At 29.2% G+C, this 23,442-nt stretch overlaps 7 protein-coding genes across 8 annotated transcripts; 4 read left to right on the forward strand and 3 right to left on the reverse strand.

Annotated features, from left to right (window-relative positions):
* The first annotated feature begins 29 nt into the window (after positions 1 to 29).
* Positions 30 to 826, forward strand: LOC113798043 (protein FAM210B, mitochondrial-like). The gene is given in 2 exon segments (XM_027348524.2): positions 30 to 525; positions 528 to 826. Coding segments are annotated over 2 exon segments (537 nt in total). The 5' UTR covers positions 30 to 158; the 3' UTR covers positions 698 to 826.
* Positions 827 to 921: 95 nt separating this feature from the next.
* On the reverse strand, positions 922 to 2,813 carry LOC113789342 (type 1 phosphatidylinositol 4,5-bisphosphate 4-phosphatase). Of its 2 annotated transcripts, none has more exons than XM_027338873.2 (5): positions 2,371 to 2,813; positions 2,213 to 2,289; positions 1,981 to 2,153; positions 1,810 to 1,916; positions 922 to 1,750 (listed from the first exon to the last, which is right to left on the reverse strand). In XM_027338873.2, the coding sequence occupies exons 2-5, from the start codon at positions 2,262 to 2,264 to the stop codon at positions 1,330 to 1,332; spliced, it is 753 nt and encodes a 250-aa protein (XP_027194674.1). In that variant the 5' UTR covers positions 2,265 to 2,289; positions 2,371 to 2,813; the 3' UTR covers positions 922 to 1,329. The 2 variants fall into 2 exon arrangements, with proteins under 2 accessions (XP_027194674.1, XP_027194666.1); XM_027338865.2 differs by having other exon boundaries at positions 2,213 to 2,293.
* A 410-nt stretch (positions 2,814 to 3,223) lies between these two features.
* Positions 3,224 to 6,192, forward strand: Caper (RNA-binding protein 39-like protein Caper). The gene is made up of 4 exons (XM_027338812.2): positions 3,224 to 3,368; positions 4,432 to 4,535; positions 4,599 to 5,929; positions 6,000 to 6,192. The coding sequence occupies exons 1-4, from the start codon at positions 3,312 to 3,314 to the stop codon at positions 6,083 to 6,085; spliced, it is 1,578 nt and encodes a 525-aa protein (XP_027194613.1). The 5' UTR covers positions 3,224 to 3,311; the 3' UTR covers positions 6,086 to 6,192.
* LOC113789227 (uncharacterized) lies at positions 6,133 to 9,460 on the reverse strand. Its single transcript, XM_027338739.2, has 2 exons — positions 6,876 to 9,460; positions 6,133 to 6,540 (listed from the first exon to the last, which is right to left on the reverse strand). The coding sequence occupies exons 1-2, from the start codon at positions 9,323 to 9,325 to the stop codon at positions 6,438 to 6,440; spliced, it is 2,553 nt and encodes an 850-aa protein (XP_027194540.2). The 5' UTR covers positions 9,326 to 9,460; the 3' UTR covers positions 6,133 to 6,437.
* A 6-nt stretch (positions 9,461 to 9,466) lies between these two features.
* On the forward strand, positions 9,467 to 9,970 carry GatC (glutamyl-tRNA(Gln) amidotransferase subunit C, mitochondrial). The gene has a single exon (XM_027338929.2). The coding sequence runs from the start codon at positions 9,576 to 9,578 to the stop codon at positions 9,897 to 9,899; it is 324 nt and encodes a 107-aa protein (XP_027194730.1). The 5' UTR covers positions 9,467 to 9,575; the 3' UTR covers positions 9,900 to 9,970.
* A 2,707-nt stretch (positions 9,971 to 12,677) lies between these two features.
* LOC113789198 (uncharacterized) lies at positions 12,678 to 22,615 on the forward strand. The gene is made up of 3 exons (XM_075824839.1): positions 12,678 to 13,702; positions 16,972 to 17,933; positions 18,023 to 22,615. The coding sequence occupies exons 2-3, from the start codon at positions 17,033 to 17,035 to the stop codon at positions 22,426 to 22,428; spliced, it is 5,307 nt and encodes a 1,768-aa protein (XP_075680954.1). The 5' UTR covers positions 12,678 to 13,702; positions 16,972 to 17,032; the 3' UTR covers positions 22,429 to 22,615.
* Positions 22,466 to 23,426, reverse strand: Coa7 (Cytochrome c oxidase assembly factor 7). The gene is made up of 2 exons (XM_027338884.2): positions 23,186 to 23,426; positions 22,466 to 23,129 (listed from the first exon to the last, which is right to left on the reverse strand). Exons 1-2 carry the CDS (start codon positions 23,424 to 23,426, stop codon positions 22,663 to 22,665), a joined length of 708 nt encoding a protein of 235 aa, XP_027194685.1. The 3' UTR covers positions 22,466 to 22,662.
* Between the last annotated feature and the right edge of the window lie 16 nt (positions 23,427 to 23,442).

The following is a 23,442-nucleotide window of genomic DNA, read 5'->3' on the forward strand; positions in this document are numbered from 1 at the left end:
ATTTCCCTATTTCTACCTGAAACCAATCACTGATGTAGATATCGTGTGATAGAAAATTATGTGAATTATTTTGCCAATTGTGTGAATCAACAAATTGAATTAAATTGAATCGAAAACTATAATTGTCATACTTTTATACTTATCGACATTCATTCATAATGATTTCCTTACGAACATTAAATCGATTCTATTTCCGTGATCATAGACTAATCAATAGTCTTTCATCTGTTATTAATGACTGCAAATCATTGTACAAACCATCAATTTATATAGAAACACGAAAACAAATATCTGATGATGGTCCACAAAAAAAATCACAAGGAAAAATGACAGAAAATAAGGAAATAAAATCACAATTTATGGAAGATGGTATACGTATGACAACCAGAGAACGTTTAAAACAGATGGCCATTGTTTATGGTCCATTGGCAACCGTTTTACATATCGGTCTTTCTTTAACCTTTTTGGGTATAACTTATGTTGCGATAAAATTTGGAATTGATGCATTCGGATTTATTGAAAAAATGATTTATTTGGTGAAACTTATATGAGAATTTTATCTACTGGTGGTACATTTGGTGTTGCATATGCTGTTTATAAAGCAATGATGCCTATACGTGTTATGGTTACAATATTTGTTACACCAAAAGTTGCTACTAAACTACAATCAATGGGTTTAATTAAAAAACGTTTCTAAACTGATAATGAAAATTAAACCAATGGCAATATTATTATTTTAGAAAATATGTTTTTTGAAAAATATATTTTTTTTTACAATTATACATAACCAATTTTTCTTAATAAATATAATTTGTTGTATCAATTATGAATTTGGATGTTTTGCTTTTTTGTTTGTTTGTTTCAATATATAAATGATAAGAAAAGGAAAAAAAACAATTATTGTCTTGCTAACACAATTGATTTGTTTGTTTATCATTTGAAATGAATGAAGTTTTTATTAAAAAAAACATTATTAAAAGTTTAACAGAATGTATAGAAATATTGATTAGTTTTTAATTAATGTGTGTCTGTGTGTTTGTTGAAAGAGAAAAATTATCGAAGCTGAGATGAAAAGATGAACAATTATCAATGAACAAAGAGAAAAATAATATAACAAATAAATGCTTTTAAATTGAATAATATTCGTCATTTTGAAATTTTCATTAAAAATTTTTATAACCTGGATTACATAATGAATGTTATTGATGTTGTGTTGTGATGATTGGGCAAAAACTATTAATGATATAAAATTTAATTAATTAATTCTTTGTTTACGTTCGATGATTCTTTTTGTTTTGTTTTGTTGGATATTTTGATTTATGTAAAGCTTTATGTAAATGCATTGCTTTGTGTACTTTTACTGATTTTTAAACGAAAATAGAATATTGTACGATAGATAAAATAGATGAATATTATGGCCAAAAAAATATCAAGCACAATGAAACCTCCATAACCAAGACGTGTACGTGCCATCGTACCGAATATCGTGCCCAAAGCGATGACAAGTAGTATTAATGATATGATTAAAAAAATAAATCCACGCATACGTGAAAGTTTTGGATTAACCGATGATAATTTACGACAATGTGGACAACGTGCCAACCATTCATCACGGCTAAATAAAAATGAACTATGACAATGAGCACAGAAAATAGATACCGAAGATTGTTCATAATTGGAATCAAGATCACCCGAACGGTTATTATTATTATTGGTTGGTAGATCAGATTTCACAATGATAATACGTCGACTAATAAAATTGGATGTCAAATTAATCAAATCATTACTATATACAAGTGTTATATTTACCATTGTGGCCTTGGACAGGAGATACGAAAAGCTGTTTCATTACAGACCAGAAGACAATTACAAGGACATCTTACAAATCGACGTCCGGATGGTGCTGGTCGAATTGGCTGAATAATGGCAAAACCAAAAATATTTAAAAAAACAATAACAAATATCAAAGAAATAACTTACAGTTGCTTCATTACAATTGTCACATTTGACAACATGCTGATCTTTTTTAACTGTTATATCGATCATGGAACCACAGACCAAACATGCCAATAGATTATTTGTGCCAATATTTTGTGGTAAATCTTCTGGCCGAATTGGCGGCACTGGAATTATATCAGGAATAATTTGGCCAGCTATTAAAAAAAAAAATGAAAATGAATAACTGAAAAACAACAATCAAAAACAAACAAACAAGACTGATTTGATGAGGAAAGAAGTGGGCGTCTTTCAGAATTGCCATCCATTTTGTTGTAGTCAAAATTCAGAATTCTATCTGATGTATTAAAGAATAAATTTTCGATATAATTATTAATTCATAAATAAATGGTTATCATTGTTGAAACATCATACCCCGGGTAAGAAGATAGGAAAAAAAAGTTTCAAGATCAATAAACAAACAATACGATCCTTGTGTTTTGTCTACCCCGCTCTCACTTCATTGGTTCAATTCAATTTACACTCACAAAGAAACAGAAATAAATAAATGCAAATAGCAACAATAAAAAGAATTATATGAATCAAATCAACAAATCGTGAAGACAAAAAAAAATTTGATGATCAATGTTGAAATGGAGATGCTGCGCACTCAAACACCAAACATCAACATTAACAACAACAACAACAACAAAACCAACCAACACCAACAATGCACATGTTACGCGTTGTTTTGATGGTTTCAATTCGCGGATATCAATCAATAATCAATCAATTGAAAAAACAAAGTTAAGATGATTGACATTAATCATTTATATGGTAAAAGGCGATAAAAATTGATTGATAAAAGCTTATCATTGAAATTATTTTGGATAAAACAAAATCTATACTATATTCCTGTCAAGCTATACACAACACACAAACAATGGATAAATTTTATTCATTTTTTTCGAAATAAAATAAACAACCATTAAATATGAGTAAAATCATTTTCGACAATTATTTATTTTTCATGAAAATAATATCGAAATTAAAAAACACTGAGATATTTTCAGCAAAACAGTTAAAGTTATACAATTACATTATACGCAAGGGAGGAGCTGTATTTGACACAACCGATTTATACATTGATAGTAAGATTTTTATTTCTTTTGAAATGCATGAAGTATCGTTACATATTGTGACGGGTATAGTCAAAGTTATATTCGCAACGCTGCAGATACAATTTATTTTGAGCCATTGTTATTATGCGTCTTGGTGTGTTCGAGCACGTTACACGTTTTTTTTTGTGATTAATTTGCTGAAAAAAATTAAATTTTATTTTATTATTTTTTTTGTTATAATCAAATTTTAAAATTATGGCTGAAGATTTTGATGTCGAAGCTTTACTCGAAGCAGCTGTCGATAGTAAAAGGGTAAGTGTTTTTTTTCCTATTTTTGCTTTCTTTATTTTGTGAGGTAAGCTTGCGATTATATTTATAAAACAAAAAAAAACTCATCAATATTAATGATCATTTCTACAAAAATCGATCATGATGAACCGAATCGAAATGATATTTTCATCGGCGTTTGCTCAACACAATTTTTTATTTGAAAAAAAACAACAAGCAACCATATATTAAATGGAATCATTATTCGTTTTGATTAATGATGAAAATTTTGATTTTTGATGTTTCCCAAATCTAGATCCGATTGTGATCTCGAAAGCAATAGTGATGATGATGATGATTTTAGATATTCATGAATCAGGTGATTAACACCGTATACTTGCATCCGTTTCTTTTGGCATGAATGTTTTATCCATGTTAAAAGAACGTTTTTTTTGTTGTATATGGTGGCGTATAATGTTTTCACCACAATATTATTGCTACAAGACGAAATTAATGGCTGGCAAAGATCTATATCAACCATGAAAGTTTGTGGGTGTTTAATTTTTCATTCAAAAGGATTTGAATGGATTTTTTTCTGACAAGCAAAAAAACAGTTCAAAACAAAAATTCAATACAATTTTTTTCTCTCATTGCAGACACTGTATTTGATGATGAGGATGATGTGACTTTGTTTCGAGTCACACGTATTTAACGAATATCGGCCGCATCAATTTTTATTGAACCAATCATAGATTGATCATGATAATGGTTAATAATTCAAAACGAATTTTTCATTTAAATTTTTTTTAAATTTGTTTCATTTGACAATAATCACCGCTTATCATTCTTTGAATTTATTTAGATTGAATTTCATAATTACAAAAAGAAACAAAAAAAATGTTGGCTATAAAAAAACTGATTATTTAAAATGTATGTTTTTTCTTTTCTCTTTCATTAATATTTCTTCTTATTTACTTTCCCAAAAAATCCTTCAATATCCAAAACAAAAAAAAATTTAATTTGCTAAAAAATTGCTGTCTTGGATGACCATTGATGATGATAATATTACTTATCTCATTGATTGAATTTGAATCGTTTGAATAATCAGGATTTGTCGTATAATAACAATCATGGATCGAAAGGTGATGGTATTAATAGCCGTGATCGTTCACCCAAAAATGGATACGCTAAAGATAAGGATGAAAAACGGAGGTAACATTTTTCTTTTTAATTTGAATCTTTTTCAATTCTAATGATTCATTTTTTATTGATTAGCAAACATGAACTTACCAAAAGCAGAAATGAACGTAGTCATCGAAGTAGATCACGTGATCGAGGTCATCGTCGTCATCGCAGTAATAGTCGAGAACGAAGTCATCGGAGTCGTAGTAAAGATAAGAAACGATCACGAAGATCTCGTAGCCGGTCATCAAGTAAACATCATTCCCGATCATCGAAACATCGATCAAGTCGGAGCCGAAGTCGTGATCGAAAACGATCGCCTGATCGTTATTCATCAAGGGATCGACGACGTCGTCGCTCACCTAGTCCACCCAAAGAATTACCGCTAGAAGAAAGAGATCAACGTACTGTATTCTGTATGCAACTGGCTGCTCGTGTGCGTCAAAATGATATTGAAGAGTTTTTTACCAATGCTGGTAAAGTTCGTGAAGTTCGATTGATCATGGACAATCGAACACGTCGTCATAAAGGAATAGCATATGTTGAATTTGTTGATATTGATTCAGTCGGAAGGGCTATTGCTTTAACAGGAACTCGTCTTTGTGGTGTACCCATTGTTGTCCAACATTCACAAGCCGAAAAGAATCGTTTGGCTAGCATGAATGCCTCGCAAGCGAAACAGCATCAGCGTGTTCAGGTTACCGGACCAATGAGCTTATATGTTGGATCTTTACATTTCAATATTACGGAAGAGATGCTTCGCGGTATATTTGAACCGTTTGGGAAAGTGGAAAAAATTGAATTGTCTCGTGATCCCGAAACAAATCGCTCTAAAGGGTATGGTTTTGTTCATTTTAAAGATGCTGATGATGCTAAAAAAGCTATAGAACAATTAAATGGTTTTGAATTGGCCGGACGGCCTATGAAAGTTAATTATGTTACAGAACGCTCATCATCTGACAATCATCATTCTCATCATCATCACCATGGAGCTTTAGATTGTGATGAATTAGATCGAACAGGTATCGATTTAGGTGCCACAGGTCGACTACAATTGATGGCTAAACTTGCCGAAGGAACGGGAATTGAATTTCCAAAGGCAGCAATGACAGCGTTGCAGATGAGTGGTCAATCGATTACAAATGGATCGGTAACTGCAACGAATAGTGGTCAGCAAAATAGCCAGATTCCCATAGCCACACAATGTTTTCTCTTATCAAACATGTTTGATCCAAGAACCGAAGCGAATCCAAATTGGCCAGAGGAAATAAAAAACGATGTGATTGAAGAATGTCGTAAACATGGCGGCATCGTACACATCTATGTAGATCCCACATCAAATGAAGGACATGTTTATGTGAAATGTGCTTCGATTTCATCAGCAGCCGCATCGGTCAACGCATTACATGGACGATGGTTTGCAGGTATAGCAATCTTTCATTTTTTATATTTTTCCAAAATGTATTAAACTAAACTTTAAAAATCTCTTTTTAGGTCGATTAATTACAGCAGCATTCGTTCCCGTTATTCATTATCATAATCTATTTCCTGAATCAGCAAATACGACCACTCATTTATGAGTCGATTAGAAATATCAATCAATTGCTTCTTCATCAAAATCAATAAATTTTTAAAGACATTTCACCTTTATCAACAGGAATTATTGTTCATATATTTTTTACAATTTCAGTTATCATCAAAACGAAAAACAAAGAATTTGTTTAATTTTTCAGCGAATCATCATATTATTTCCCATATAATTCAATTCTTTTGTCGATTTGAAATAGTTTTGTAAATAAAATTATTTTATTTTATTATTCGAAAAAAAACCTTTTGGAATGTGTTATCAAATATTATATAATCAGAAAAAAATTCTAATTAGATTCATTTAAATTAATTATCAAAGGCACTTTGAATTGTTACGAATGATGACTATGATGATTGATGATGGTTGTACGTTTGTTGAAATATTATTTTAAAATTTTGGAATTCTTTCTTCAATTCATTAACACTGGAATGTAATTTGATCAATGGTCTATTAGAGATGAAAAGAGAGATTGATAAGTACATTTGAGTGAAAAAAAAGGAATAGGGAAAAAGAAAAATATACGGAAGAATAAAGTAAGAAATTTATTCATTTAAATCACATCACATCAATAATATTATTATATGGATGATAAAATCATGCACGATTTATTATGTGTTCTACAATCATGAACGAAATGCTTCATTTTTTTAAAGTTTTCACATGAAAATAAAAACAATTACAACAACAACAAAAAACACAAATGTGGCCAACACGGTTAAACACATCCATATAGACAACAACGAACAAAAAAATCGAAACGACAAATCTGTCCACACACTTACTTTTGCTGTTGTTGTTGTTGTTGCGGTGATGAATGTTCCAAATTTTCATTGCTTACACTTGTTTGTTGTTGCTGATGGCTTAGATTTTCAACCAAATTCTTCGATGATGATGATTGAAGTTTTTCCTTCGCCAACGCCAAACTCAATCCTTTGGAACGTTCTTTTTCTTTCGCCAATTCTGTTTCAAGTAATAATATACGCTGATCAATTTGTTGATTGCCGTTATTATGATCATTCATGGCCATATTTAATCGTTTGATTTCCATTTCCTTTAATTGTGATGATTGTATTGATTGATTGATTCGATTCTCTAATTCTGATCGTTCACAACATAAACATTCAATTTGTTTGCCTAATTCAATTAATTTTATGTCTTGTTCACGTATGATTGATTCTTTTTGCATGATTACTTGTTTGATGTCATCATTAATATTGTAATCATCATCATTATCATTATTATTACGATGATAATCATAATGTACAGTTGTTGTATGAAGATCATCTTGAGGCGAAATGGCATTAATGTTTCGATCGTTAATAATATTATCATCTGATTGCTGTGGCACTGAATCAATTTTCTTTCGATATTTTTCATTTTCTTCGTTTAAAGCAAGATTTTGTTTAGTTAATCTTTTAATATCCGTCCGGTTTTCATTGATTTCAGATGTATATTTTTCACATTGTAATAATAATTGTTCATGTTTTGATTTCAAAGTCTGATTACTTTCTTCCATTTTGACAACAAGCTCTTTGAGTTGAAAAATTTCTTGTTGAATTTCCAATTCTCGTTGTTTTCCTATTTCATAATTGGTTATTTTATCATATAATTCTTTGATTGTATGATTGCATTCATTTATTTGCCCTAAACTATTATCATATTCTTGTCGCAATTCATCCATTTGATTTTGAAATGTTTTTGATTTATTTTCGAGTCCAATGTTCATTTGTTTGAGATGTTCATTTTCATTTCGTAAATGGCTTAGACACGATTGAAATTCACAATTAAGTTGAATATTTCGATCTTTTTCATGCAATTTTTCTTGTAACAATTGTTCATTCAATCGTTTCAAACGACTTGTTTCGGATTTGATTTCATTAAATTGTAGCATCAAAGTGTTGGATAATTGTTCGGTTAAAAGTTTTTCCACAAAGATTTTATTGTTATTTACCGCTGTTGTTCGTAATTCATTCAATTGTTGTTGTAATAGTCGACAATCATTTTGAATAGAATACAATCGATGTTTAAATAATAAAATGGCATCTTTTTTCAACTTAAAACCTTCATGTTTTTCATGAATCACCATTACATTGTCTTTCGTTTGTTCATATGGTATTTTTCTATTATTATCATCTATTTCGATCTTGTCGATCGGCTGCTGATTATACCGTGATAGTTCATTATTGAGACGATTATTTTCCTGTTGATATGCATTCATATGAATAGTCATATTATTTATAATATCATCTTTTTGGTTGATCAGTTTTGAATTTTCATGTTGAATGGCAATCATTTCATTTAATCGTTGTTTGAGCTGTTCATTTTCCAATTTTATTATTGAAATCTCTTGCTGGTAAGCAACCATAATCGTCTCATCTGTTTTGGTCACTACTGGTGTTTTTCTCAATTCCGATTGTTCATTATTCAATTGTTGTTGTTTTTCATTTTCAAATTCTTTGATTCGTTTTTCCATCATTATCAATTGTTTTTGCAATTGATGCATGTGAAGATCACGATTTGATCGTTCTTTTGACATTTCTTCAATTATGTAGGTCAATTGATTGATCTGGTTACGCAACGCTTGATTCGATTGTTGTTGTTCGATTCGAATGGTATCACCCGAATTCAATGGAATGTTTGCCTGAACATATTGATTACATTTCTCAACCATTGAAATTACCGGATTTGTCTGCGTCGATTGATCAGATTTTTCACAAAGACGTTTGACTATATTACTTATATCTAATTGTTCAAATGATTGATTATTATTGAAACTTGAATTTTGGCTATTTTCTATTTCATGACTAGCTAAGTTGTTATGGCAAAATGATGATATCGATGCGATTGATTCACCATCTACAGTATCATGACTAGATTGACTAATTGTTGATTGACTTGGTTGTTTATGTAGTGAATTTCTCTTTTTCCTATATCTTTTCTTTGTCGTTAATTCGACATTATTCGGGTTAATAGTTGTTCCATCTTTGTTAACTTTTTCAATTATTGTTGAAATACAACTGAATGGATAGGGAATCAATTCGTTCATGATGGAATCATATGATGTATCCAATTTTGTGCGATTAATTGTATCGATTCGAAGCGGATAGTTTTTTCGATGAATGGAATGATTCGAAGATCCATGGTTATTTTTGTCGACAATAGAAGTTACTTTTAAATTTTCGGCATCATTATTTAATGGAATGGCACACGGTTTTTTCGGATTACTCATCATAGAATTATTTGGCCATAATCGTTTCGGAAAAACACAAAAAAAACAATATCAAAGTGTCAAAGATTGCATTGTTTTCAACGAGAAAACAATTATTTGGTTACGTAAACATTATCCTAAATGCTATTCCTATTTCATGATTTCTTTTCCCTATTCTGTAGATATAGTGGAATCGAACGATTGGATTCAAAAACAGAATGTGATTTGTTTTGAAAAATTATTATTTAAATCGTTATTTGTTAACAATTGAATAATGTCTTCGAACGTAAGACAATCGGTAACCAAATTAGTTCCATTACTTGAACGACTTTCATTGGTACGCATCAATCAAGATGCTCTTGAACGAGTAATAAGATGTGTCGAATTTTCCAAACAAATCGATCAGATCGACCCGAACAAATTGATCAATGCTAAGCCGATGATATCACCAAGTGCTGAAAATGATAATAAATGTGTTTACATGCGTGATGATTTAGTTGAACCTACAGATCGTGTTGAAATTGTAAAAAATGCTCAAAAATTGGTTGAAGATTATTTCGTAACACCATCCAAACATAAACATTATAGTGATTTATAATTTTTTTTTTAAATAAAATGTAATTCCCAAGTCATTTATCCCTGATTATTATACAATAAAGATTTCTTTTAATAAGTATGAAAATTTAATCAAAACCGTGTTATTTTTTTTTCTCATTTTGTTTTTGAAATTTCGTCCTTGAAAATATGGAAAAAACAAACACAGACAGTTCATATTCTAATGAATATTGAAACGGCAATCACCAAAAAAAAACTCGTTTCTAAATCATCTTTATCAGCATCTTCAAACAAATATTCATTGCTTGGTTGATGGCTTTTGTTGTTGTTGTTGATTATTAAAATTTTGTATGAAAAAAAAACGAAAAATTTCAGGGGAAATTTTTCAATCGTCATTGCCGTTTTTGTTGTTGTTGATAAAAATGATTTCCATACATCATTTGCGATATTTAATCATTTTGCCTTAACCTTTCTTCACTGATTTATTTTGTTGATTGATTTTTTCTATCTCTTCAGTACATTAATTCATTGAATTCATATGGGATAAACCCATAATTGAAAAAAAATTAAACAGCTACATTATAATCAATTTTTCATTAATTTTTTTTATATTCATTTCACATTCATATCTATAATTTTTTTTTGCATTCAATCAATAATTCCCGATTTCCAATCATAATCAATTTCTGACTCCTACATTGGATCGATACCTATGATTTACATATAGGGCAAATAGGTGTGGAGCATATCATCATCAAATGTTTTTATCGATTGATACGTTTAAGAAAATTTTATGTTTCAAAACAAGATAATTATCATCATCATCATCATCATCATCGTAACCTTTGGTTTGGAAACAAATAAAAACTAGATCAATCCACTTGTTGTTGTTGTTTTTTTTTTGTTCAGACAATTATCACAGCACACGCAATAATCTTATGTTTTTTTCATACTATAAATTACGCTATTAAATTAAACTTTTGAAAAGGATTGTTACTTTTGTGGAATGTTAAAAGATCATTGACATAATAAAAATGCGTGGTATTAATATTTAATCAATCAAATGTTTGAAAAGAAAATGAATCTTTATGGTCTTTTTTTTCATTTCATCGATGTTTTTTTTTTGTTTTCATTTACCTAATTTGGTTGGATTCAACATCCTTGATATCTATCAATCTAATTTATCAAACTATGTTGTTTTTTTCAACATTATTATTCATTAATGATCAGGATATGATTTTGATGAGCGACATTTTTGTTTTTTTTCTTCTGAGAAATTTTTCCGATTTTTGCAATGAAATTCCAAAAGTTCAATTCCGCCCAGCTATATAATTTATATCAGTCAAGTTTTTGTCATTGTTGTTGAAATAGTGGAATGAAAAATTATTAAGACCCTATTTCAATGATTAAACTTGACCATAATCATTTTCATTTTTTCTTTTTTTGATTTGAATGGTCAATGTATTCAGAAAGTAAACTGGAAACTTTTTTTGGTTTGTTTGAATGCATCCGTTTGAAGTATGATCACATCATTAACCGAAAATAGCATCAATCAAAATGAATATTATGGTTATTATCTCATTTTTTTTCAAATGAAAAACGAATGAGATCTAACGGTAGATTTTCTTTTTCAAGAAGAAGAAGATGCATCATTATTATCAATGAACATTTATAGAAGTGGTTTGTATATGTTTATCATAGTCTTTAAATCAGGCAAAGAAGAAGTAGAAAAAAAATTGAAACTTGTATTTCCAGATATACCGACACACTAACATCAAGCATCTCTTTCATTCAATTTTTTTTTGTAACTATCCATTCAAGATAGCTGAAAAAAAGATAAGCGAAAATCTTGACTTTAACAGTATAAAATGAAATAAGCAACAAGTGGTGGTTGAGTTTTCGTGAGTGAAGAACAAAAATACTTTAAAAATCCAGAAAAAAATCACAAAAAAAATATTCAGCTTTGAATCTGAAAACAAAACTGCCACACAAATGCCATACTACGACTACCACCATCAATATTGCCACACACACAACGCTGTCAATGTTCGATGATAATATCGAACAGACATGTTTGGTAGAAATTCTTTATTTGCTATTTCAAAGATTGAAAATCCTATTACTTTGAAGCTCACTTGTTGCTCATTTCACTTGTTTAAATTCAAGCATACAGTGTCGTCGTCGATATCGGCTAATGAGATAAATTTATTTTCTGATATTTCCAGTTTTGTTTTCTTCCAGAAAGAATTTTCTCTGATTGCAAAACTCCGATTCACCAGCCAAAAATCTGGAAATTCTTGATCATCCAAAAATTTTTTTAAATTAATAAAAATGCCACTACCAAAATCAACGACAATATCGAGATAAGCAACAACAAAAAAATATCCGGCCAAAAATAATCGGATTTTACATTTAAATTGATTTTTATTTATCAGTTTTTTTGATAACAAAATAAATAAATCTAACAAAAATGATGCGTATCAACAAAATCATCATCATCATCAATAAATGATATTCATTCGATAAAGATGTTTATTTTTGTGATTGATTTTGTGTGAACATTATCAAATAATGAATAAGAAAAATAAAAATTATCATCCAAAAAATAATGATCAACATTCAAACGTATCGTTAAACCAGATCGTTGAATCAATCTAATCAGCTAATTTTTTTTCAATGAAATGCATTTGATATTCTTTGTTGTTTTTTTTTCTAAATTAATCAATGATTATTAATATCATCCAATCGTAATCCAAAAAACAAAAACAAAAAACTATTTTACGCATCAGCATCACACCATTTTCTTTTTTAAATTAATTTATTTAATAATTATTTTATTGACATCGCAACATTCTTGCTTGATCATCATTATCATCCCTCTTTTGTAGCTGTTGTTGTTGTTTTAACTTTCAATCATTGTGCTCTATTCATATTTAATTTGGAAATTGTCATCATCATTGCAAAATAAAGCAAAATTATTTCGAAAAAAAATAAATAATAACGTCATCCACTTGTTCTCTCTCTTTTGTCCATAAACCATCTTCCATCCCATCATCGTAATAATAATAATAATAAACCAGAAAAAGGCTCATTTCCTGGTTAAATCTCTCTCTCTCTCTCTCCCGCTTTCCATGCACACACTATTCATTCATTTATTCAGTGTCTGTTTCAATGTTTGTGCATCTGATTTATTTTTCAAAAACTTGTTATTGTTATGGATAAAAAAAACAACATTTGTCCATAATAATATCATAGAACAAAATCATTTTTTTTTACTTGTTATCTTTGTGTTGGAAAATCTTCATTTTGTGAAAAGTTCATCATTTGAACACCTGTAAATTTTGATTTTGCGAATGATTCGTAATCGTGAATTTTCAAAACATTTTTTTTATCATTCTTATTTGCTATAGATAATCAATAATCGATCGATTCGAAGTCTTCTTTTGTTTTTTGTTTTTTTTGATGTAGAAAATCGAATCATTCATCTTTTTTTCTTTTTTGTTTTGTTTTATTGAAAATTGAAATTTATGTTTTTTTTTGTATCGGTCATGAACAGACAGACAATCCAAAACAGGTCTCAAATCCATCAAACGTACCATGAAAAAAAACATTGACTTCTTTTTTCATATATTGACTATTGCCATCATTATCATCAACATATATGATATGTGTGATGACCATATCATTGACATTGTTCATGGCCATCCATTTTGTTTAATTGAAAAATAAATTATAATTTTCACCAATCAAATAGATTTGCAAAAAAATGAATGAACGACAAAAAGTGTGTTAAAATTCAACGAAAAAAATATTTATTTCAAACAAATAAATTCTGGCCATTCCATGGTAAGTTGAAAAATAATAATAATTTCCTATCGAAAATTTTGTCAAAATGATGATGATACAATAGTAGAAAAGAAGACACAAAGAAACATCAAATCCTTTGTAACATTACACAGGAAGAACACTGCTTTTTTTTCTTGATTGAAAATTATTATTTTTGTTGTTCTGGTCTCAGTCATTCATTCATTCATTCATTCATTCATTCATCAAACATAATTTCTTTATGACAGGAATGATGTTTTCCGTTTTTACTTTAGGATTGATTGTCAATTTTATTCTCCTTAATAATAATATTCAATTGAGATTTTATTTCTTTGATCCAGGCATTTCTTTTCGTTGTATCCCGAAAACTTTTTCATTCAAATTTGATTATGATGATTAGTTGGATTTGCATAATTCATATTTCAAGAAATAAAAAAAAAAAGTTGAAAAAGTTCAAATCTTGCCGCCTCATTATTGAAACAAACAACAATTTGGCGTGTCTTTCTTTGAGATTCCTTTTGAATATTAATGATGAATATATATCGATCACCCAAAAAAAAGTTATTCATTCATCATTTTGAATATCAAGAAAATCAAATAAAACTAGACGTTTTCACTTTCTTGACTGTAATTTAATCGTAAAATGTAAAAAAATAAGAACAATTTTCATTGATCTCGGTTAATTTGTCTAAGCTTTTTCAATGTTTTTTTATTCATTCGATGCAATTGGACACTTTTTTTTATTTAGAAAGATTTTATTAATCGAAACATCCTTTTTTTTGCTTAGATAATATGATTTTTCGGTTGGCTTCAAGGACGCTTTTCATTTCATTATTTGTTGTTGTTCATTATGATTATGATGATGATGATACACCATCAAAAATCTAATCAAAAACAAAGTATACATTTTTTGCATAATTTATTTTTCCATGTACAACATAAGCCCGAAACAATGCATTTTCCTATTTTTTCTAATGATAACAAAGAATTTTTTTTTGATGAATGATTGCATATTGCATTCATCAACACTGAGTAAGATGCAATCTTTTTCGGCTAGATTAAATGATGTTTCGATTACAGCATATAGACAACACAAAATATAGTTTTTTTCAAAAATTTTCAATGATGGAATAATAATAATCTAGGGTTACCATATACGTTTTAAGATGATTTTTTTTTCTACTTGTAGTTGTAACCAAATCGTTTGTCAAATGTGTGATCAATCAATCATTGTTCTTTTTTTTCCACCAACATCATCAACAGGTGTGAAGGTGTTGTTGACGTTTCGAATGATAAATGTCCGACATTATTCATTAAAAAAAACAAAGCAACTAGGTTGAATTTCGAAAAAATGAGTACAATATTTATAAATTTTGGATATTAAATTTTTTTTTTTGACTTTATGATAATGATGATCGAAAAAATGATAGAAAAAGATTTATCTATCCGATTCCAATTCAATACATTTTATTCATAAATTTAGCACAGAAAAAGCAAAATGAAATTATCAAAGGCTTGGCTGTTGATGTTGATATTGTCCAGTATTTCATTGGCCAAAACAGTGTGAATTTCGCTATTTTTTTTTGTAATAAATAAAATGTATAACCTTTTTGCAACACGAAAAAAACACAAAGTTTGCAAAGTCACCATTGGCCATAGTTGCATATTTTTCTCTTTCTCACCTCAATCAAATCTAGGTTACAAATGAAGTTCTGTTTCATTTATCAAATAAATAGAAATTAACGAAACCAAACATCGAATCAAGATAAGATAGGCAAGAAAACAACAGCAAAAATGTTCCTTATTTGAGATCTATTAATTTCGATCGATCGATAATTGTTAAATCAATTGGGGCCAATTTGAATTTTTATTTTTTTTTCAATTTTGTATCCTTAAGATTCTTGAAAAATTAAGTTATTTTCCAGTTAGTTTTATCATTCCATTCACATCATTTTGTGAATTTTTTTCCATTCTTTTCTCTCAACTGTCACTTATCACATAATAAAGTTCTAAACTAATCTAATCTAATCTAATCTTGATCACATCATTCAAAAAAAAGATAAATAAATCAAATAACCATCTGTTTCAATGGATCAATATATATTCCACCTGTTATTTTTTTTCCACTTGTATCATGATAATCACAATATATATGTGGAACAAACAAAATTAGGCTAATTATGACACAATTCTTCGAAAAATATGGTTTTTTTTTGCTTTTATCTATCTATATTTCCAAAAGTCAAATGATTATCATTTTTTTTCTCTTCCTTTAATTACTTGTCCTTGATGCCGGTCATACATATATACCGCATGTTTTTCTTTTCTAAAACCTGTATAATTTCGAAAGAAAAAAAACAACATTACTTTTTTCACCTTTATCATGAACAAAAATCACCTTGCACCTTGTTGCACACGATTGAATTGTTTGAACTAGGCGTAACGTCATTTTCTTTTTTGATTGTTTGAAAATAAAGTCGGCATAATATTTTTTTCTCTTTTTTTAATATGTAGTTTTAACTAATAAAAAAAATAATACGATCAATTCGTTTGTTTGTTTGTTATTAACATTTCATTGTTTTTTTGGGGATATAATTATTAAACTAATATACAGTTTGCATGTAACAACAAAAAAAGATTCTTTGATATTTCGTTGTTGTTGTCGTTGATACATCATGGTTCGGAAATGTTTGTATATTGTCAATCCATAATGATAATGATCAGTTCGGTTCCCATATGATTTTTTTTCAAAATAATGATGCTTTCACCTTTAATTATTTATGTGACATTATTATTTTTATCTTAATAGACATGAAATTGTGCTTGTTTGATAATAACGGTACAGAAACAAAAAAACAAGATTGAGAAATATAAATTTTTCCCATTCTTTAACGCCAATGATACCATATATAATATTTTGTTGATGTTTTGTCCAAACATTTTTTTCCCAATGATGATGTTTTTTTGAAACATTATCATCATCAATGTACCTAATGAATTTTCCGTTACTTTTTACAATTGTAGACGTTACAAGAAAAAATCTAGCCATTAGATAATGTTATTTATAAAAAAAACAACAGTAAAAAAAATGAAAGGATGCATTCATCCGTGAGACTTTAACATTAAACATTAATATATAGAGATAATAAAACATTTTTTTTCAAAATACATAATGAATTAAATTTTATAAAAATTTCATTCATTATTTCGACTTGAATTTCCGTTGCTATTATATTTTGCTAATTTTTTTGTTTTGTTTTGTTTATTTTTCCAAATTTTCAAACACCCAGAATGTAAATATCATTGTTTTTGGCAATATTGCACATCAATATTGAATTGAATTAAATAAAAATGGATTCGAAACAAATTTTTGTTTACAATAATAATAATAAAATCAACAACCATTCATTACAACATTATTGGATGGATAATAATGATAATGCCAAAGATCCGACAAAGACAACAATGACAATGTTCAATGTTGATAGATCATCAGTGCCAAATTCATCATCAACAACAAAACATCAGAAACAACGACAACAACAACAATCATTATTATTAAAATCCAGTGATATAATGGCCAAATTATCAATACAAAATAATAATAATAATCATCGTTTCACATCGATGATTAAATCACCATTTTTATTATTTACAAATCATCATTATCAATCGAAAAAGACTTCATTACCATCATCATTCAATCTGTATAATAATAAATCAAATAATGTGATGTATCCACCATTAACCATTGTGATTATAATGATTTTCATTTCAGCTATATTGATGGTTGAAAATATTCAAGGGCAACTATATAATATTAGCTGTCCAAATGTTAATCTAATACCACGTTTAACAATGCCAACAAAATCATCATCATCTTTAAATAATTTACATTTTAAAAATAGCAATTCTTCTGTTCATCACCATGATTTAATTATGTCAAATATGATGCTAACACCTGAATGTGATTGTACGGTCAAAGATGAAGGTGGTTGGGAAATTACCTGCTTTTTAAGTGGTAATGAAATGAATTCATATGATGAAGATTCTTTATCATCAACAAGTGCCATGAATGATCATAGTGATCATAATGAAAATAATCGATGGCTAGAATCTGAAGATGGCATTGAATTTGATTATGGTGGTGAGATACCGATTGCATTTATTGTTAAATATGATGTTCAACATCAAACTCTCAAGATTGAATGTGATAAAGGGGCGCCTGCATTTAAGCCTGCATTATTTCAAGGTTTTTTTTTCTAATATTTGAATTAATCATTTTCAAATATTAATATTCATCAATTAATTATAATTATTTTTTCTTTTTAATTATTACAGGTTTTGGCATCGATCGTATCGATAATTTTGTGATTTCTAATTGTGAACTTCCACAAACATTACCATTAAGTTTTATATTGGATCGTACACAAACATCATCAACACAGAATGGTGGTTTTCATTTAACATCTACTGTTGGTTCACATAGTTTCAGTATCAATACAACTGGTCAACAACATTTTTTCGATACATTACCATCGATAAAAACATTAGTAATAAAATCACGTAAACGTGTCAGTGTTACACAATTAAACACATTATTGAGCGATCTACGAACATTGGAAGAATTACAGTTGACCGATTTTGATCTTAACGATATTGATAGCTATGCTATTGAAACATATGACAACACACATTCATCATCTGTTTTAAATGAATTTCATAACGTTAATCATCCGAAACGAATGAAACGAAAAAGCAATGATGAACATTTAATTAACCATAATGATGATGATAATAATCGGGATTCAATAATTGTCACTACTATGAGCACAAATGAAATGTCATCATCTCTGACTATACCTACTACAACAACACTAACTACCGAAGTACTACCATTAAATATAGAAACAACAGTAAATAGCAATCAAAATGGTGGAGATAATTTTTCGGATTTAACAACGGCATTACCTTTACCATTACCGCCATTAGGACGATCATTGTCGATAGAGGATCCATTCGTCGTTGATCCTGAAGATAAAATTATTAATGAAACGTTAATTACTTTGATGAATGCTGAAAATGATAGTCGAATCAATTCATCATCATCATTATCATCATTATCGATGTCAACCACGACCATCAAACCTATGATTCCTATAGCAACGACCATAATGTCACCCGATAATCCGAATAACATTGAACCAGATGATATGATCATAAATATGACTTCATCATCAACGACTATTGCGAATGAAAATGAATCGATCAATTTTGAAGAGGATAACATTAATGATGTAAACATTGAAAATCGACCGATTATTATGTTGGATGATAATGTTTTTAATTTTGCTCGCATACTTCCAAATCTAAAAGATCTACGGTTGAAAAATTTTATCAAAGAATCTAGTATACCGAATGTTATGTTTCAAGTTATAAAAGGACTGGATAAACTGGAATTTCTTGAATTACGATCAAATCATTTGGAAGCAATACCGGCCAATGCATTCAAATTTGCTGGTACAGCATTGAAAAAACTTTATTTATCACATAATTCTATCAAACATATTGATCCGAATGCATTCACCAATCTATCACATTTGGAAATTTTAGATATTTCACATAATCATCTGGTTCACCTCAATGATTATACATTCAAACCGTTGAAAAATCTACAATTTTTGACAATGTATCGAAATCAATTTCAAAATCTGAGCGAATATCTATTTCAGTCGAACAAAAAACTTATTTCGTTAGATATTAGTCAGAACAATCAACTGGAACCATTGCCCGCCCAGTTATTTAATGGATTGACAAGTTTATCGAATTTATCACTTGCACATTGTAATCTAACAGCAATCAGTATTGATCAACGACAATTTTTTCGTAATGTACCCAATTTGCTTTCACTCAATATGAAACGAAATCAATTGAAAAATCTTACATTGAATGGTTTGTTCGCATGGAATACTAAATTGTCAAAAGTTGATTTCTCATCCAATCAAATCGAACAAATTAGTGCTGATATTTTTACAATCAATTCGACCGAAATAGTTGAATTGAATCTGAATAAAAATCAACTGTCAGAATTGCCGGAAAATTTGTTTATTGAAGCGCGTAAAATACGTAAACTATCGGTATCATCGAATCGATTGCAGCAGATATCACCAATGACATTCATGGTATTACGTGAACTTGAACAGCTAGATTTAAGTCACAATCTTATCACTACAATCAATACAATTGCAGCCAATGCACTTCCATTTGGTCTTGGTGGTTATCTTCGTAAAATCGATCTGTCATATAACCAATTATTCGATTTTGATTCAGATATACGGCAAATGAATTGGAATTTTTATCTTCATATTGCCGAAATAAATTTACGAAATAATAATTTTACTGGAACATTATGGGTTCCAAATCAAATGGCTTCGCTGGAATCTCAATTTCGATTAGATGTCAGTAATAATCAATTTGATTCTGTAAATGTACAGGAAATTTTATCTACAATTCCAGTTACTGATCGTTCACAAGCTACGGTTACTAAAGAAACGCTAGTTCGATTAGACAATAATCCTCTCAATTGTGATTGTCATCTTTTTCCATTCCTTAATTATACAAAATCTGTTGGCCGTCTTTATGGGAAACATTTTGATACGATCAATAGAAAAATTATATTCATGATTGATGCGAATCCAAAAGTTACTTGTCATAGTCCGGAAAATTTGATTAATCGTCCATTGGATAATCTCAAATTGAGCGAATTAATCTGTACGATCGATGATGAACGGATTTGTCCCAAAGAATGTGATTGTAATTATAGAAGTTCAGATCGTTCTGCTATTATCGACTGTGATAATCGTAATATTTATGTCATTCCAGATGAAATAAACCTATCTAATTATCATAATATATCATTGAAAGATGCTGGTATCGCTCCATCAGTTCAAGGTGTAATATTTCAACTTCGTGAAAATCATATTGAATCAGTTGATAATATTGATACGATGATCAAATGGAACGAAAGTGATATTGATGATAAACCAATATTTGTTGAAATTTTATTGGACAAAAATAATATAAGCAAATTGTCCTGGAATCGATTGAATAACAAAACAATTGGTTCAATGGTTTTGTTGAAAAAATTATCATTGCAAAACAATAATTTGAAACAGATACCGTTATCGTTATTGGAAAATTTTGATGCGCTTGTTCAAACTAATCAAACACGTAGATCACCACGAACAATTAAACCAAGACTATTCTTGGGTAATAATCCGATTGATTGTCATAATGATCCATTACCACCGGGAAGTGATTGTTATATTCGTGATTTTAAACAATGGCTTTCAAGTCATCCAAGTTTAATTGGCGATGTTAATATGATCAAATGTGATCGTGAAACAATTGATACAAATTCGTCAAGTTTAGTCATTGTCAATATGAGTGATGAACATCTTTGCCCTGTACTAATACCACCAACAAGCAATACAGCATTGATGGCATTATCAATTATCTGTGTAATTTTGGCATCATCATTGTTTGTCGTTTCGGTACTCTATTATAGAAACAAACAAACCATATTGGCATTTATTTACATTCATCTGAATCCGATATTCATCTGTCTTAATTTCACCGAAGACGATCTTGATGAAGAAAAAATTTACGATGCATTTGTATCATACTCAAGTTCGGATCGTGATGTAGTGATGGAATTGATTGAAAAACTTGAAAAACCACATGATATGAATGAAGTTAGTTTAATTCTTCAGAATGGATTGTCCATCCATGAAGGTAAAGTGGATCAAGTTGTACCGGAAAATGTGTTCAAAAAATCTGCAACACTTAAATCAACAAATAAATCATCGATGGATGTGGAAAATGGAACAGAAAATAATAGCTATAGACTTTGTATCCATGAACGTGATTGGCTACCTGGAAATCTTATCAGTTGGAACATTGTGAATAGTGTACAGAATTCGAAACGCACAATTTTAATACTGTCCGAAAGTTTTATTCGATCTATTTGGTTTCAAGTAGAATTTCATACCGCCTATTATCAAATGTTGGAAGATAAAATGGATCGCCTAATTGTTATAGTACGAGGTAATCTTCCACCAAAAGATGAACTGGATAAAGATCTTAATTTTTTGCTAACAACAAAAACCTATCTGGTATGGGGTGAAAAATGGTTCTGGGAAAAACTTTACTATGCAATGCCACATAAAAAAAATCGTCCAAACATGATGAAACAAGATCGAACGGAAAAGGATAAACTTACATCCGTAATGTCACCAACAAATACGATAAAATATAATGGTACATCATTGAATGGTCGATTGAATGGTTTGAATGATAATTGGTCATCATCAAAATCATCAAATCCTAAAACTGAAGCAATGAAACAATATGTTGATAAAACGATTGCAAGTCATTTTCAGCTAAATTCATATTCGCCCAATTCATCCATCATTGCTGATCATCATCATCTTAATAATAAACAGGCAGCCCCACAACCGCCACATGTTGTAAATGGCATTTCATCATCATCGTCATCATCATCAACACCCAATTCGAATAATATTAATAGTCGTCCGGCACCAAAAAGTCTTCGAAATTCCGGTACGTTATCAACGGCTTCACCGAATACATTGAAAGAGTTTAACAATAGCAACAACAACAGCAACAGTAATAATAATAATGGTGGAATCGATAATAAAAGTTTTATCGATGAAACTCATACATAATTGTATGTATCGAAGTTTTTAACATTGTCAATTGTCATTTTATTCATCTGTTTTTTATTTTTGCATTTGAAATATGTAAATAGAAAAATGTTGTTTCCCTGTAAATAAAAAGATTTTTTTTCGATTTTTTCAAATAAATTAATTTTTCATTTTTTTTATTAAAAATTTAAAAAAAAAGAAAGAAAAACTATACATATGCTAAATAACAACAAAGGAAAAAATGTAACAAACACATTATGTACGTTGCATTTCAATGCTAACATTTTCGGTAACTTGTTTCTTTAATCGTTCATAATGGGCCATAAATTTTTCGGACATTTCTTCGTTATTGCAACGTTTATAAACAATCGATACTAATTTACAACTATTCATATTTCCTAAATCACAAGCTTTTGTTCCGAATTTGATGGCTTTTTCGTTATTATGTGGTAGCTTATCTTTTATACCTGATGCATACATAAAAGCAGCTGCATAACAGCTTTCACTTGATTCAAATAATTGTCCGGAAGATTCAAGATTACAGCCACGTTCTAGATAACTTAAACCTTTTTCAAAATCTGGTTCAATATATTTTAGTAATGGTTGTTCAAAACCGGCAAGAATTTTTCCAGCAAAATCACAACCAGTCGCATCGTTCAATTCACATGCTTTGGTGAAATATTTTAACGCAGCTTTGAAATCTCGATGTCTTTTTGTAAATCCTATCAGAAAAAAAATTAATCACTTATTCTTAATAATTTGATTATGTATTATTTACCTCGACCATTCAACAGATTCATTCCATAACTCGAACAACTTCGACCATAATTACGTTCATCGCAATTTTCTCTATAAACTTTGTTGGCTTTTTCATAGTCATTATCTATTTGAGATAAATAATCACCTAATAGTTGACATCCTTGAGGATTTTTTTCTGAATAACAACTGAATCGATATTCAATTCCTAGATTTTTTAGAAATTCTTGGATTTCTTCTTTTTCCTTAATTATTTCTGCCATGGATTCATATATGAAA

Source organism: Dermatophagoides pteronyssinus, unplaced genomic scaffold (genome assembly GCF_027571235.1).
Source record: "Dermatophagoides pteronyssinus isolate colony J.1.1.1.1 unplaced genomic scaffold, Derpt_VIB-CSIC_2022.12 sq0002, whole genome shotgun sequence".
NCBI lineage: Eukaryota > Metazoa > Arthropoda > Arachnida > Sarcoptiformes > Pyroglyphidae > Dermatophagoides > Dermatophagoides pteronyssinus.

Excerpts from the sequence above, each read along its gene's own strand:
- LOC113789342 (XM_027338873.2), bottom strand. The coding sequence starts at position 2,264 with ATGGATGGCAATTCTGAAAGACGCCCACTTCTTTCCTCATCAAATCAG. Across the intron at positions 2,154-2,212 it reads TTCCTCATCAAATCAGTCTT|CTGGCCAAATTATTCCTGAT; the intron begins GTTTGTTTGTTT and ends TTTTTTTAATAG. Across the intron at positions 1,751-1,809 it reads TCCTGTCCAAGGCCACAATG|TCGACGTATTATCATTGTGA; the intron begins GTAAATATAACA and ends CAATTTTATTAG.
- Caper (XM_027338812.2), top strand. The coding sequence starts at position 3,312 with ATGGCTGAAGATTTTGATGTCGAAGCTTTACTCGAAGCAGCTGTCGAT. Across the intron at positions 4,536-4,598 it reads GATAAGGATGAAAAACGGAG|CAAACATGAACTTACCAAAA; the intron begins GTAACATTTTTC and ends TTTATTGATTAG. Across the intron at positions 5,930-5,999 it reads ACATGGACGATGGTTTGCAG|GTCGATTAATTACAGCAGCA; the intron begins GTATAGCAATCT and ends ATCTCTTTTTAG.
- LOC113789227 (XM_027338739.2), bottom strand. The coding sequence starts at position 9,325 with ATGATGAGTAATCCGAAAAAACCGTGTGCCATTCCATTAAATAATGAT. Across the intron at positions 6,541-6,875 it reads CAACAACAACAACAGCAAAA|ACCATTGATCAAATTACATT; the intron begins GTAAGTGTGTGG and ends CATCTCTAATAG.
- GatC (XM_027338929.2), top strand. The coding sequence starts at position 9,576 with ATGTCTTCGAACGTAAGACAATCGGTAACCAAATTAGTTCCATTACTT.
- LOC113789198 (XM_075824839.1), top strand. The coding sequence starts at position 17,033 with ATGGATTCGAAACAAATTTTTGTTTACAATAATAATAATAAAATCAAC. Across the intron at positions 17,934-18,022 it reads TAAGCCTGCATTATTTCAAG|GTTTTGGCATCGATCGTATC; the intron begins GTTTTTTTTTCT and ends TAATTATTACAG.
- Coa7 (XM_027338884.2), bottom strand. The coding sequence starts at position 23,426 with ATGGCAGAAATAATTAAGGAAAAAGAAGAAATCCAAGAATTTCTAAAA. Across the intron at positions 23,130-23,185 it reads GAATCTGTTGAATGGTCGAG|GATTTACAAAAAGACATCGA; the intron begins GTAAATAATACA and ends TTTTTCTGATAG.